This window comes from Crocuta crocuta, unplaced genomic scaffold (assembly GCF_008692635.1).
Source record: "Crocuta crocuta isolate KB4526 unplaced genomic scaffold, BGI_CrCroc_1.0 scaffold698, whole genome shotgun sequence".
In the NCBI taxonomy this organism is placed as follows: Eukaryota; Metazoa; Chordata; class Mammalia; order Carnivora; family Hyaenidae; genus Crocuta; species Crocuta crocuta.
The window spans coordinates 177,803-192,958 of record NW_027530855.1 but is presented as its reverse complement, the minus strand read 5'-3'; the positions used below and the strand labels follow the sequence as shown (position 1 = coordinate 192,958).

General features: G+C 35.5%; 1 protein-coding gene across 1 annotated transcript in view; it reads left to right on the top strand.

Moving 5' to 3' along the window:
- Positions 1-15,156, top strand: part of LOC144235935 (disintegrin and metalloproteinase domain-containing protein 32-like) — a 149,509-nt gene that overhangs the window by 116,629 nt on the left and 17,724 nt on the right. The window contains exons 17-20 of the mRNA XM_077769550.1: positions 308-491; positions 3,091-3,174; positions 13,285-13,384; positions 13,963-14,125. Coding sequence (XP_077625676.1) covers positions 308-491; positions 3,091-3,174; positions 13,285-13,384; positions 13,963-14,125 — 531 coding nt within the window. The remainder of the gene's footprint in view (positions 1-307; positions 492-3,090; positions 3,175-13,284; positions 13,385-13,962; positions 14,126-15,156) is intronic.

Genomic DNA, 15,156 nt, shown 5'->3' with positions numbered 1-15,156 from the left:
TCTCAAAAATAGATAAATATTAAAAAGTTTTAAAAATAGAAATACCTTACTCTGGCTATTGAAATTCTACTAATATGTAAGCTTTGACTCAGATTTATGAGTCATCTTCTCTATGAAGTTTCCCCTAATTGCTAAGTTAGAATGTGTCCTCATCTTAAATCTCTGTGAGAATTAACTTATTTGTGGCACAAAAAAACTTATTTGTGTTTTTTTTTTTTTTGGTCAAAGAAAGCAAATCTGAAGTATTCCTAACAAATTTCTAACAAATGCCTAATGTGTAATAATCATAATTTTACTATGTTTGCAGGAATCTTCAATGTGGAAGACTAATTTGTACTTACCCTACTCGAGTTCCTTTTCATAAAGAAGATGGTGCTGTGATTTATGCATTTGTACGAGATAATTTATGTATAACCACAGATTACAGATTGCCTAATTCAAATCAAGATCCAATGAAAGTCTCCAATGGTTCTGATTGTGATGAAGGGAGGGTAAATGATTTAAAATCTATTTTTTAAATCTACTTCCATTAATTTCTTTAATAAATATTTTCATTTAAGTATCAAATTTCAGTTCATTTCTATGTAACTTTAAATATTTGCATAAGGAGAAAATGACTAAGCTTCATTTTGGCTCCAGATATTAAGAGGGCAATAGGAATGTTTGATCTTCTTCAGAATTCAGTATTGTGACCAAGGAAACTCCCAAGTAATTTGGAACTAGAGTGTGGAGGGGAGCATCTTGTGACTATGTTAAGTACTCCATAACATGGAAATTCACTTTTCTTCTTAGAGAAGAAAGAAATACCCCTTAGTAATATATGTCTCTTTGTAACCCAGTAGATAAGAGCACAACTTAGATCAGGCTTCTTAGAATCAAATATTCAAAACTTCTTATTTTTTGACATTCTGCAAGTAACCTAACTAGTCTGAGATACCACAACTGGATGTAAAGTGGGGATAATAATAGCATTTACTCTACGGGGTTATTGCAAAGATTAAATGACATTCCCAGCAATAATGAGAACTAAATATAGATTGGCCATTATTATTATTATAATTCATTATGTTTGAGGCTAACCCAAATCTGGAGAAAACATAGGAATAATAAATTTACTTGAAATTTTCATTTAATTCCTGGCCAGATTTTTGCTTCAGAGGAATGATAATCTAGTATGCAGTGTAGGCTTTAAAGACTAAGATGTGCATACATCTGAATTCTGATACTTCCACTTAATAGATGATTTTGAACAAATTATTTAATATGTGAAATGTATATGTAGTAGCCACTTCTGGTGGTTTTGTGGTTTAAATGAAGTTTACTATAGGTAAAGTATGTAGTCTCCTTAATAATGGCTTCCTCTCCATGCCGAGGAGTCATAAATACCTCCTTAAAGGATGTATATATCAAGAAGCTCAGTAGATATATTAAGGCCATGGAGCCAAAACAACTAAAATATGAAACAGAATCAAAAATGATTTGATATTATTCAGTTGGTAATTTAGTAAGAATAGAATCCATTTTGTAACATGGACAAATTGTCTCAGTGGTTAATGTGTGAAAATACATTTTACCAGATAGTTTTTAATGATATTAAAAATCACACATGATGAAACCTTCTTGCCAACTTTTTTTTGTCAGTAGCATCCTAATATAACGGGACTCTTCATCTCAGTTTCAACTGGGTCAGGCATGCAATAGATACTACACTCAAAAGGGAGTTTTAGACACACCGTCAAGGCCAAGAACTAATGAGAAAACTCAACACAGTGAAGTTTTCAAAGGGTTGTTTGTTTGGATTTAGAACAGTTTTGTGAGGCCATTTCTTTTAAGTCAAACACTCAACTGAGTGAGCCACCCAGATACCCCTTAAAACTATTTTTTTTGAAGAGCTGTACTGTGCTTTAATGTTTAAAAGGAAATCATTTTCACATACTATATCTCATTTTAACTTCAAAACAAATCTCAAATGCTTTAGAAAAAGTATGATTTGTACTCAGGTAAGAAAACTGCAGCTTAGAGAAGTTGATATTGCTGTAAATACTGGAGTTGGTATTAAATCCTTAATCCTCTGATTAGTACACTTTAAACTTGGAAGGATTATATCTGGATGTCTCAACATTCCATAATAGAATGTTAGATATGTATAGCATATTTTAACAAAAAGTCCTATTATCCTTATTAGGGGATTCTAATAATAGCTCATATTTGAGGAAAACTGAATATATGTCCTGATTATATTGAATTGATTTTCTTTCAAAGCAAACTTTTGATACATACAACAAATATAGCATATTCTTTTAACTGTGCTCTTAGGAATAGTTTTGTTAGATTTCAGGGTATTATAATAAAAGTGGTTATGTGAATATAATTTTTTCCATTGGTCTTATTTGTATCTCCCACTTTCCTACACTGAGTTATTTTTTAACTAATTTTTAAAAATAAATGTTAAATTTTGAGAGAGAGGAGAGAAAGAATGTGATTTGGGGAGGGGCAGAGAGAGAGGGAGACACATCTGAGCCCGCCTCTGGGGAGGGCTCCGCACACCGGCAGCAGGAAGCCTGATAAGGGGCTCAAACTCACAAATCACTAGATCATGCCCTTAGCCACGTAGTTTCCCCTAAAATGAGAACAGTTTTAGGCTCACAGAAAAACTGAAAGGAAGGTAAGGAGTTCCCATATACTCTCTTGCTGTCACATAAACAAGATTATTAACCGCATCCATTATCAACACCCCTCCTCAAAGTGGTACATTTGTTACAATTGATGAGCCTACATTGACACATCATTATCATCCAGTCCCTAATTTACATTAGATTCATCTGAAATATCCCAAAATACTTGGAGATTAAACAACATATTTTTAAATGTCATATATGCTAAAGGAGAAATTTTAAAAGAAATTGACAAATATTTTGAACTAAATGAAACTAAAAATTTGCAGGTTACATCAACAAAAGCAGTACTTAGATGGAAATCTATTACATTGAGCAGTTATAGTCTTATGGTATAAAATTACTATTTTTAATGTTAAGACAGCTGGACTCTTGTAACATGGAAAAATGTTTTTGTATTTTTTCTTTTTCTTAGATCTGTGTAAATGGTCAATGTGTGGAATCAAGAATAATTAAGTCTGAATCATCTCTCTGTTCAGAAAAGTGCAGAGGACATGGAGTAAGTAAGCACAAAATTTGTTTCCCCAAATTACATCTATTTTTAAATAATTGATTTTTTAATTTACATCCAAGTTAGTTAGCATATAGTGTAACAATGATTTCAGGAGTAGATTCCTTAATGCCCCTTAAAACATTGAGCCCATCCCCTCTCCCACATCGTCTCCAGCAACCCTCTGTTTGTCCTCTATATTTAAGAGTCTCTTATGTTTTGTCCCAACCCCTGCTTTTATATTATTTTAGATTCCCTTCCCTTATATTCATCTGTTTTGTATCTTAAAGTCCTCATATGAGTGAAGTCATATGGTATACACACACCACTTCTTTATCCATTCATTCATCAGTGGACATTTAGGCTCTTTCCATACTTTGACTATTGTCTGTAGTGCTGCTATAAACATTGGGGTGCATATGCCCCTTCAAAAAAGCACATCTGTATTCCTTGGATAAATACCTACTAGTGCAATTGCTGGGTCATAGTTATTTTTGATTTTTTGAGGAACTTCTATACTGTTTTCCAGAGTGGCTGCACCAGTTTGCATTCCCACCAGCAGTGCAGAAGGGTTTGTCTTTCTTCACATCCTCACCAACATCTGTTGTTGCCTAGGTTGTTAATGTTAGCCATTCTGACAGGTGCAAGGTGGTATCTCATTGTGGCTTTGATTTGTATTTCCCTGATGTTGATTGATATTGAGTATCATTTCATGTGTCTATTGGCCATCTGGATATCTTCTTTGGAGAGGTTTCTGTTCATGTCTGCAGGCCATTTCTTCATTGGATTATTTGTTTTTGGGGTGTTGCATTTGATAAGTTCTTTATAAATTTTAGATACTAACCCTTTATCCAATATGTCATTTGCAAGTATCTTCTCCCATTCCATCAATTGCCTTTTAGTTTTGCTTATTGTTTCCTTCACTGTGCAGAAGCTTTTTATCTTGACAAGGTCTCAGTAGTTGACTTTGCTTTTGTTTCCCTTGCTCTAGGGACATTTCAAGTAAGAAGTTGCTGTGGCCAATGTCAAAGAGATTGTTGTCTGTTTTCTCCTCTAAGAGTTTGATGGCTTCCTGTCTTACATTTTGATCTTTCATCCATTTTGAATTTATTTTTGTTATGGTGTAGGAAAGTGGTCCAGGCTCATTTTTCTGCATGTTGCTGTCCAGTTTTCCTAGCACCATTTGTTGAAGACACAGTCTTTACTCCATTGTATCTTCTTACTGCTTTGTCAGAAATCAGTTGGCCTTCTGTTTGGGGGTCCATTTCTGGGTTCTCTATTCTGTTACATTGAGTGTCTGTTTTTGTGCCAATACCATAATGTCTTGATGATTACAACTTTTTAATACATCTTGAGGTCCAGGATTGTGATGCCTCTAGGTTTGGTTTTCTTTTTCAAAACTGCTTTGGCTATTTGTGGTCTTTCCTGGTTCTATATAAATGTTAGGATTTTTGTTCTAGCTCTGTAAAGAATGCTGGTGTTATTTCAGTAGGGATTGCATTGAATATGTAAATTGCTTTGGGTAGTTTCAAAAGTATAACAATATTTGTTCTTCCAATCCAGGAACATGAATCATTTTCCATTTTTTTGGTGTGTCTTCTTAAATTTCTTTCATAAACTTTGTATAGTTTCCAGTGTATAGATTTTCCATCTCTGGTTAGGTTTACTCCTAGGTATTTTATGAGTTTTGGTGCAGTTGTAAATAGGATCGATTCTTTGACTTCTCTTTCTGTTGCTTCATTATTGGTGTATAGGAATGCAACTGATTTCTGTGCATTGATTTTATATTCTGCGACTGCTGAATTCCTGGATCAGTTCTAGCAAATTTTTGGTGGAATCCTTTGCATTTTCCATATAGAGTATCATGTCATCTGCAAAGAGTGAAAGTTTGACTTCCTCCTTGCTGATTTGGATGCCCTTTATTCCTTTGTGTTGGCTGATTGCTGAGGCTAAGACTTCCAATACTATGTTGAATAACAGTGGCAGGAGTGGACGTCCCTGTCTTGTTCCTGACCTTCAGGAAAAAGCTCTCAGTTTTTCCCCATTGAGTATTATATTAGTGGTGGGTCTTTCATATATGGCTTTTATGATCTTCAGGAATGATCCTTCTATCCCAACTTTCTTGAGGGTTTTTTAAAATCAAGAAATGATGCTGTATTTTGTCAAATGTATTCTCTGCTTCGATTGAGGGGATCATGTTTTATTGATGTGATGTATCACATTGATTGTTTTTCAGAAACTGAACCAGCTCTGTCTCCCTGGTATAAATCCTACTTGGTCGTGGTGAATAATATTTTTAATGTATTGTGGGATCTGGTTGGCTAGTCTCCTGTTGAGGATTTTTGTATCCATGTTCATCAAGGAAATTGGTCTATAGTTCTCCTTTTTAGTGGGGTCTTTTCTGGTTTTGGAATCAAAGTAATGCTGGCTTCATAGAAAGGGTTTGGAAGTTTTCCTTCCATTTCTATTTTTATGGAACAGCTTCAAAAGAATAGGTGTTAACCCTTCCTTAAGTGTTTAGTAGAATTCTGCTGGAAAGCCATCTGACCCAGGACTCTTGTTTTTTGGAGATTTTTGATTGCTTATTTGATTTCTTTACTGGTTATGGATCTGTTCAAATTTTCTATTTCTTCCTGTTTCAGTTTTGGTAGTTTGTAAGTTTCCAGGGATTTGTCCATTTCTTCCAGTTTGACCATTTTTTTGGCAAATACTTGCTCATAATATTCTCTTATTATTGTTTGTATTTCTGCTGTGTTGGTTTTGATCTCTCTTCTCATTCTTGATTTTATTTATTTGGATACATTTCCTTTTTCTTTTTGATCAAACTGGCAAGAGGTTTATCAATTTTGTTAATTCTTTCAAAGAACCAGATCCTGGTTTCATTGATCTGCTCTGCTTCTTTTCCTTTCTTTTCTCTTTTCTTTTCTTTTCCTTTCTTTTCTTTTGGTTTTTATAGCATTGATTTCTGCCCTAATCTTTATTATTTTCTGTCTTCTGCTAGTTTGGGGTTTTATTTGCTGTTCTTTTTTCAGCTTCTTAAGGTGTAAGGTTAGGTTGTGTGTCTGAGACCTTTCTTCCTTCTTTAGGAAGGCCTACATTGCTATATACTTCCCTCTTATGACTGCCTTTGCTGCATCCCAGAAGTTTTGGGATGTGGTGTTATCATTTTCATTGGCTGCCATGTACCTTTCAATTTTCTCTTTAACTTCTTGGTTAGCCCATTCATTCTTTAGTAGATTTTTCTTTAGTCTCCAAGTATTTTGTTATTTTTCCAACTTTTTTCTTGTGGTTGATTTTGAGTTTTGTATATTGTGGTCTGAAAATACATACAGTATGATCTTGATCTTTTTGTACTTGTTGAGGGCTGATTTGTGTTCCAGTAATGATCTATTCTGGAAAATGTTCCATGTGCACTGGAGGAGTATGTGTATTCCGCTGCTTTAGGATGAAATGTTCTGAATACATCTGTAAGTCCATCCAGTCTGGTGTGTCATTCAAAGCCATTGTTTCCTTGTTGATTTTCTGTGTAGATTATCTGTCCATTGCTGTAAGTGGGGTGTTGAAGTGCACTACTATTATGGTATTATTATAAATGAGTTTATTTTTGTTTGTGATTAATCAATTTATGTATTTGGGTGCTGTCGTTATTGGAGCGTAAATGTTTACAATTGTTAGATCGTCTTCGTGGATAGACCCCTTAATTATGATATAATGCCCTTCTTCATCTTGTGTTACAGTCTTTATTTTAAAATCTAGATTGTTTGATAGAAATATGGCTACTCCAGCTTTCTTTTGCTGACAGCACAATAGATGGTTCTCCATCTCTTTACTTTCAATCTGAAGGGATCTTTAGGTCTAAAATGGGCCTCTTGTAAACAGTATATAGATGTATCATGTTTTGTTATCCATTCTGTTACCCTCTGTCTTTTGATTGGAGCCTTTGGTCCATTGACATTTACAGTGAGTACTGAAAGATATGAATTTATTGCATTATGTTGCCTGTGGAGTTGGAGTTTCTGGTGGTGCTCTTTGGTTCTTTCTAGTCTTTGTTGCTTTGGGTCTTTTTTTTTTTTTTTTTTTTGGTCTTTTCTCCTCTCAAAGAGTCCCCCTTAAAATGTCATTCAGGGCTGGTTTAGTGGTAATGAACTCCTTTAATTTTTGTTTGTCTGGGAAACTTTTTATCTCTCCTATTTTAAATGTCAGCCTTGCTGGATAAAGAATTTTTGTCTGCGTATTTTTCTGATGCTGCACATTGAATACATTCTGTGACTCCTTTGTGGCTTGCCAAGTCTCTATGGACAGGTCCACTGTGAACTTGATCTGTCTTCCCTTCTAGGTTAAGGACTTCTTATTTCCTTGCTGTTTTCCTGATTCTTTCCTTGCCTGAGTTTTTTTTTTTTTTAAATGTTTTTATTTATTTCTAGGAGAGAGAGAGAGACAGCATGAGCAGGGGAGGGTCAGAGAGAGAGGGAGTCACAGACTGAAACAGGCTCCAGGCTCCGAGCTGGCAGTCAGCACAGAGCCCGACGCGGGGCTCGAACCCACGAACCGCGAGATCATGACCTAAGCGAAAGTCGGACGCTTAACCGACTAAGCCACCCAGGCGCCCCTCCTTGCCTGAGTATTTTGTAAATTTGACCATGATATGTCTTGTTGATGGTTGGTTTCTGTTGAATTGAATGGGAGTTCTCTGTGCTTCCTGGACTTTAATGTCTATACCTTTCCCCAGGTTAGGAAAGTTTTCTGCTATGATTTGCTCACATAAACCTTCTACCCCTTTTTCTCTCTCTTCATCTTCTGGGACTCCTATGATTCTGATATTATTCCTTTTTAATGAGTTATTGAGTTCTCTAATTCTTATATTGTGCTCTTTTGTCTTAGTCTCCCTCTTTTTTTCTGCTTCATAATTCTCTGTAAGTTTGTCCTCTATGTTGCTAATCCTTGCTCTGCTTCATCCATCCTTGCCGCCATGGCATCCATGCAAGATTGCAGCTCAGTTATAGCATTTCTCATTTCATCCTGACTAGCTTTTATTTCGTTTATCTCCGCAGAAAAGGATTCTAATCTATTTTCAACCCCAGCTAGTATTCTTATTATCATGATTCTAAATTCTGGTTCAGACATCTTGCATGTATCTGTGTTGATTAATTCACTGAGTTTTGTTTCTTCCCGTTCTTTTGGGGTGGATTCCTTCATTTCATCATTTTGAAGGAAGAAAAAGAAGAAAATAAAAAATAAATAAATTTTAAAATATAAAAAACAACACACAAAAATTCAAGTGGAGCATGCCAGCTCCTAGGTGTGTTTTGGTCTAGTTGTTGAAAGACAAGCTTGATAGAATAGAGAAAAAAGTGAAAGAAAGGAAAAGAAAAGGAAAACATTTGAAAATTTAAAAAATGGATACAATAAAACAGAATAAAGTGAAATGATGAGTAAATAGGATATGAAATTTTCAAAAAAGTAAAAAATATAGTAGAAGAAATAAAATCTTTTTATAAAAATGGAAAGTAAAAATAAATGTTTTATATTTCTGTATTCAAACATAAGAAAACAAAAAGAAAAAAAATTGAATATATGGACCAGTGAACAGAATGAAATACAGTTGAAATTACATCAGATTTTCCCTAGAAGTCAAACTATGAAACACGTTATAATCCATGAGCTAACAGGTAGAGAGATTTGTGGTGTTCTTCTAGAGAACGGTTGGCCCAGTTTGGTGGGGTTTGGTGTAGTGGCTCCATTCTCCACTAGATGGCACTGCTTAGTTTACTGGGACCAATCATTGTGGCGCATGTAGGCATGTATGTACATGCATGGGAGGGATGAAAATGGCATCACCCAGCTACCCAGCCTCTAATATCAGAACTCTGTGCTCTCCCCACTGGCCACTGAGCACTCTCCTTTGTTGCTGGCTTCCATCCCCCTGCCTCTACGCTGTCCATAACCAAGCAGTCAGCCTGTTCCTCCCTCCTCAGTTTTATTTGATGTCGCTGTATTTTCAAACTCCTTAGTTCTGAGGGTCCTGCGGCTTTAACCTGCTCAGAACCTCTCAGGGAGAGTCTTGGTGAGCAATGGCCAGGTGCTGGCCCATCCCCTGGAACATTTGCACAACCATGCTGCTGCAGATGTCCAGAGACTGTGGCTGGGTTCTGGCCCACCCCAGATAAAGTTTGTGCAATTGTGTAGCAGCTGCGTTTCAGGGGTTATGGTGAATCACAGCACCCATCTGATGCCAGGCTTTATCATTTACATCTTTGTTCTGAAACCAGCGAATGTGGCTGTTTTCAAGGATCCGCTGGGAACCTTGCCTCTGGGGATGCCACACAGCCGCTACCAGATATCCTTTCAGCAGGGGACCTCTCCCCATGTGGCCTAAGGACTCCTCAGACCTTGCTGTTTTCTCCCAGGAATTCGTCCTTCCCACCAGAGCTCCACCAGGTATCAACCTGTGGAGTTTCAGACCTTGAGCTCCCCTGTCTATAGTGTCTTAATGGAATTTAAGCCCTCTCCTTTCTCCTGTCTCCCTTTATTGTTCAGTCCACTCTTTCTCTTTCTCTCCAGCTACTTTTGTAGTGCTTTTCCTGTACACTCCGGTCTGTCTCTGCCTTCTCTCCACAAGCAAACATTGCTCCTTACTCTCTGTGGCTTCTTTCCCCAGTTCACCTCTCCATGTCAGGNCCACTCTTTCTCTTTCTCTCCAGCTACTTTTGTAGTGCTTTTCCTGTACACTCCGGTCTGTCTCTGCCTTCTCTCCACAAGCAAACATTGCTCCTTACTCTCTGTGGCTTCTTTCTCCCCCAGTTCACCTCTCCATGTCAGATACCTACTGAGTTCTGTGGTTCAAGTTGTGCTGACTATTGTGTTAATCCTCAAATCAGTTTTCTAGGTGTGCAAGATGGTTTGGCGTTGATCTGTCTAGCTGCACTTCAAGGATGAGAGAGGCAAAAAAAAAGTTCCATGCTGCTCTGCTATCTTGGCAGATAGCCAAGCCTTGGGAAGCCTTGGGAAGGCTGACTGGCTATAAATCAGAGGTTCCCAAGATTCCCTCACTTAATTTGCTAAAGTGGCTCACAGAACTTGGAGAAGCATCCTGATTACTAGATTACTTTTTTTTATTATTATTATAAAAGGATATAATTCAGGTATAGCCAGGTAGAGGAGATGAGTCGGGCAAGATATAGGGAAAGGGTGCAGAACTTCCATGCCACTTTCTGGATGCATGCTGTCCTGAAATCTCTACATGTTTATCAACCTAGAAGTTCTCTGAATCCCATCCTTTTTTTTTTTTTTTTAAACAGAGGATTCATTACATAGGCACAATTGACTAAATCACTGACCACTGCATTTGATTCAACGTCTAGCTCTCTTCCCTCCCTGAAGTTTGGCACAGGCTTATGGAATCACATAGATTCCACTGGCAACCAGCTCCCATTCTTAGACATCTTCAAAACTTACTTAATTCACATAACAAAAGACACTTTTATCTCTCTCAATGAAGGAAATTCCAAGGGTTTTGGGAGCTGTAAGCTAGAGATGGTGAGTGAAGACCAAATACATGAGAGAAATATGTTTTGATCATCTGAATGACTAAATACATATTCTTATAAATCACAATATTGGAAACAATTAAATGATAACTTTTTCCCCTCTTATTCCAATAGCCCTGCAACCCCCCATTCTAGTTTCTGTTTTGATGAATTTGATTACTTTAGATACCTCGTATAAGTGGAGTAATACAGAATTTGTCTTTCACTGATGGCTCATTTTAATCATAATGTCCCCAATGTTCATCCATGTTGTAGCAGGTGATGGGATTGCCTTCTTTTTTAAGATAGAATAGTGTTCTCTTGTATGTATTTACCACATTTTGTTAATGCAGTAATCTGTTGACAGACATTGGGTTGTTTACACCTCTTGGCTCTTGTGAATAATACTTCTGTGATCATAGGTGTGCAAATTTCACTTTGAGACTCTGCTTTTAGTTCTTTTAGATATGTACTCAGAAATGGGACTGCTGGATCATATTGTCATTCTGGGTTTGTTTTTTTTTTTAAACAACTTCCAATACTGTTTTCCATTTGCAAGTTTTACAATCCTATCAACAATGTTCAAGGGTTGTGATTTTTTTTTTGTAATCCTAATGGGTGCAGTGTGGTATCATTGTGATTTTCATTTTCATTTCTTTTACGACTAGTGATGTTGAGCATCTGTTTGTATTCTTATTGGCCATTTGTATATTTTGAGAAATTTCTGTTCAAGTCCTTTTCTCATTTTAAATAAATGATCCAATTTTTAAAATTATTGTTGAATTGTATAAGTTCTTTGCATATTCCTAATGTTAGTTTCTTATCAGATATATGATTTACAAGTCTTTTCTCCTATTCTGTAGATTACCTTTTCATTGTTGATTGTGTCCTTTGATGCACAAAAGTTTTTAAGTTTGTTGTAGACCCATTTATCTATTTTTATTTTTGTTGCTTGTGCTTTTAGTCCAAGAAATGATTGTGAAGTCCAATGTCAAGAAGCTTTTTCCCTATGTTTGCTTCTAGGAGTTTTATAGTCTTAGGACTTACAGTTAGGTCTTCAAACAATTTTGAGTTAATTTTTGTACGTAAAGGTGTAATTTCATTCTTTTGAATTGGGTAACCAGTTCTTCCAACCTCATTTGCTGATAAGACTTCCCATTGAGTTGTCTTGGTATCCTTGTTATTGATCATCTGACTATATCAGTAACATATTACTGATAGCAATAACTGAATAAATGGGGATAAGAGAAAATTCTTCCTTATAGTGTAATCAATATAGAAGAAATAATGGAGTGAAATAATTATGAATGGGTGCTCAAACTAGTGGGTGAAAGTTTTATGAGGAACCAGATACTTACATAATCTTACAACTATCTCCTCACAAATTACTTATTAATTACAAATGGGAGCATGTGGAAAAACCTGGGAGACAGCAGATTAACCAAGTAATACAAAAGTAACAATACAATATTAGGCAAACTGACAACATGTATTTCCTGAGAAGGACAACATCACTTCTGTGAAGTATTTCAGCATAAAAATACACACATACACACACGTGAGCGTGCACACACACACACACACAGCTTAAAGTTGGTGTGAGAAAGGCTAGGGTAATGCATACCCTGAACATAACACTTTTCCCCCCTATACATTTAAAACATGGAATTAGATCCAGGTTATTAAACTGAGATCTTAGAAACTGAGCGATGTTTTATATTATTTTGAGAGGTAATAGCAAATGGGCAAGGTCAAGGTCTCTGAAACCAAATCTTATAGATGTAAATCCTTGTTCCATCACTTACTAGACATTTGACTTTGACAAGTTAAATATCTATGCCTCAGTGTCTTCATCTATAAAGTGGTAATAATAATAGTCTCAACCTAATAGGGCTGTTGTGAGAATCTAATGAGTAAATCTATAGAGAGTGTTCAGAATAGAGATGCACACATAGTAAGTACCATAAAGGTGTTTACCATTATTTTATTCATTCATTCATTCATTCATTCATTCATTCATTCAAGAAACCATCAGTTCCTAACATAGGTATCTGATGGCCTCTTGAAATACAAAATCTCTTGGATTAAAAATCAAACAAACAAAACAAACAAAACACAACCCAATCCTGGAGTAAGGCAGTTAGGAAGGGTGCTCGTTTGTAACTGCAAATACTTTAGGCTACTTCATGTCACTGAACTTGGAGACAGGAAGAAATGTGCTCAATCAGCAATGGAGCAATACTAGCTGGCTCCAGGACACCACTGGAAATGTATTTTCATTAGAATTTGAGGATCTGTTTCTGAAATTGAAACTAAATTTTCAGGTGAATATTTGAGATATGTAAAATTTTCTTAATGCAAATACTCTGAGCCTCTATAGCTTTAAAAAAAAACACTTTGTGAGTGTGTGTGTGTGTGTGTGTGCGTGCGTGCATAGAAACCAAACTATTTTATTTGTACTATTATCTCTGTAAATAAATAAAATTATACTAGATGAAAATACAAAAGTAAGCTTGACGATCTATTTGATAATTTTACTTTTTATGAGGAAATAGTTTTAAATGATCATTTGAGTTTTTTAAAATAATCCTAGGTATGCACTTCCAATAAAACATGCCATTGTTTTGAAGGCTACCAGCCTCCAGATTGTGAAATGCGTACCAGAGAAGCTTCTAGTTTGCCTGAGAAACAGGGCAAGTATCTAATATCTTTACATATTCAGTTAATAAATTAACAAAGTGCTTATCTTCACAAAAACGAAGTTAGATTTCTATAATCTAGAAGCCAGTATTTACAGTTAAAAGGTAAATAGGCTTCTTTTTCAAGAAATGAAAACCAAATATGTCTTCTTAATCTTGCTCTTCTAATGTTAACTCTCAATATCATGATTGAAACAGAGTACCTTTTAAAAATTTTATTTGTTGATGTCATTGACTTTTTCCTTTAGGCTGTCTTGTAAATTTGTTGGATAACCTTGCAATTACATGATCCCACTTTATATATTGTTGAAGTTTTGGGGTCCAACTTAGCGTGCTATAGCGAGATTTTGCTATAGCTGATGTATGATGTAGAATACATTGGAATTTTCTAGAACTTGTTTTCGAATCTTTTAGAATGAGAAGTTGTAGAGAGAGTTCTAAGTACTATATAATTCTAGTATTATTTGCCCATGTTTCTTGAATAACAACAAAAATAGGTTTGCTGCAACTTGAAAATAAAAGTAGATGGCTTAAATTTTTTACCCTGATTTTTAATGTGTTTCTATTTTTAGGTTTAATAATGGAAAGAGCTTTTAGGAAGGTTGAAAAGAACCTGTGGCTTATAGGTTTCTACATTGCTTTGCCTGTTCTCATCGTAGCAACCATAATAGCTATTGTTTCATGGAAGAGTTCGAAAAAGTGGCTCACCAAGGAAGAGGAATCCTTGAGTATCGAGTAAATGGAATTTGTGTCCTGAAGTTAAACTTTAGTACCATTTGACTCTAGCCATATATAAGGCAGTATCATGAGCAGCAACTATATTTTACATTTTGCAGGGATTTTGAATACCACATAAATGTCTCATTCAATTGTGTGAGATAGTTTTGAATATACCCATTTTAAAGATGCAAAATTTTGGGAGTGTAGTTTAAATAATTTGCCAAAGCCATTGATTGGAAATTGAGAGAAGAAGAACTTGAATATATCCCTATGTATTGCTTTCAAATACTTTAGTGCTTCTCAAATTGTGATCTGTGTTACATACAGGGGAAGCACCAGAAATATTTATTAGAAATGCAGATTTCTAGTCCCCATTTTTTTAAATGTTTACTTATTTTTGAGAGGGAGGGAGGGGGAAAGAGAGAGAGAGAAAGAGAGGCTCGAACCCACAGACCATGAGATCATGACCCAAGCTGAAGTCAATCGCCCAACCAACTGAGCCACCCAGGTGCCCCTCCACTTTTTTTATAGATATGTTTCCTCTTCTGATTTTGCTTATGTTTTTTCTTTTTTCCTTTTTATTTTTCACGAGCAGTTTTCTGAGAGGTTTTTCTATTTTATTGGTAATTTGAAAAATCTTTTGGTTTTGTTAAGATCTCTGTATTTCTTTAGTGTTTATTATCCTTAAGTTTTGTTCTTTTCTTCCTTTCTACTCTGTTTATCTTCATTCTGTTTTAATTTTAGCTTTCTTGAGTCTAATGCTTTTTTAAAAATTAATTTTTAATCTTTCTGATTTCCAACATATGCTTTCCCCTTTATATATCATTTCATGTACACTCTTCGGTTTTTGTGGTTTTTTTAGGTTTTATTTTTGAGAGAGAGAGTGTAAACAGGGTAGAGGCAGAGAGAGAGGAGATATATTCAGTTTTTAATATACAGTTGACATTCAGGTAAAAAAATTAAAAAAAAATTAGAAATTTCCATAATTCTTTAAATTATGAATAAATTGTAGTCTTTAGCTTCCAATCATAGATTGACTTATATTG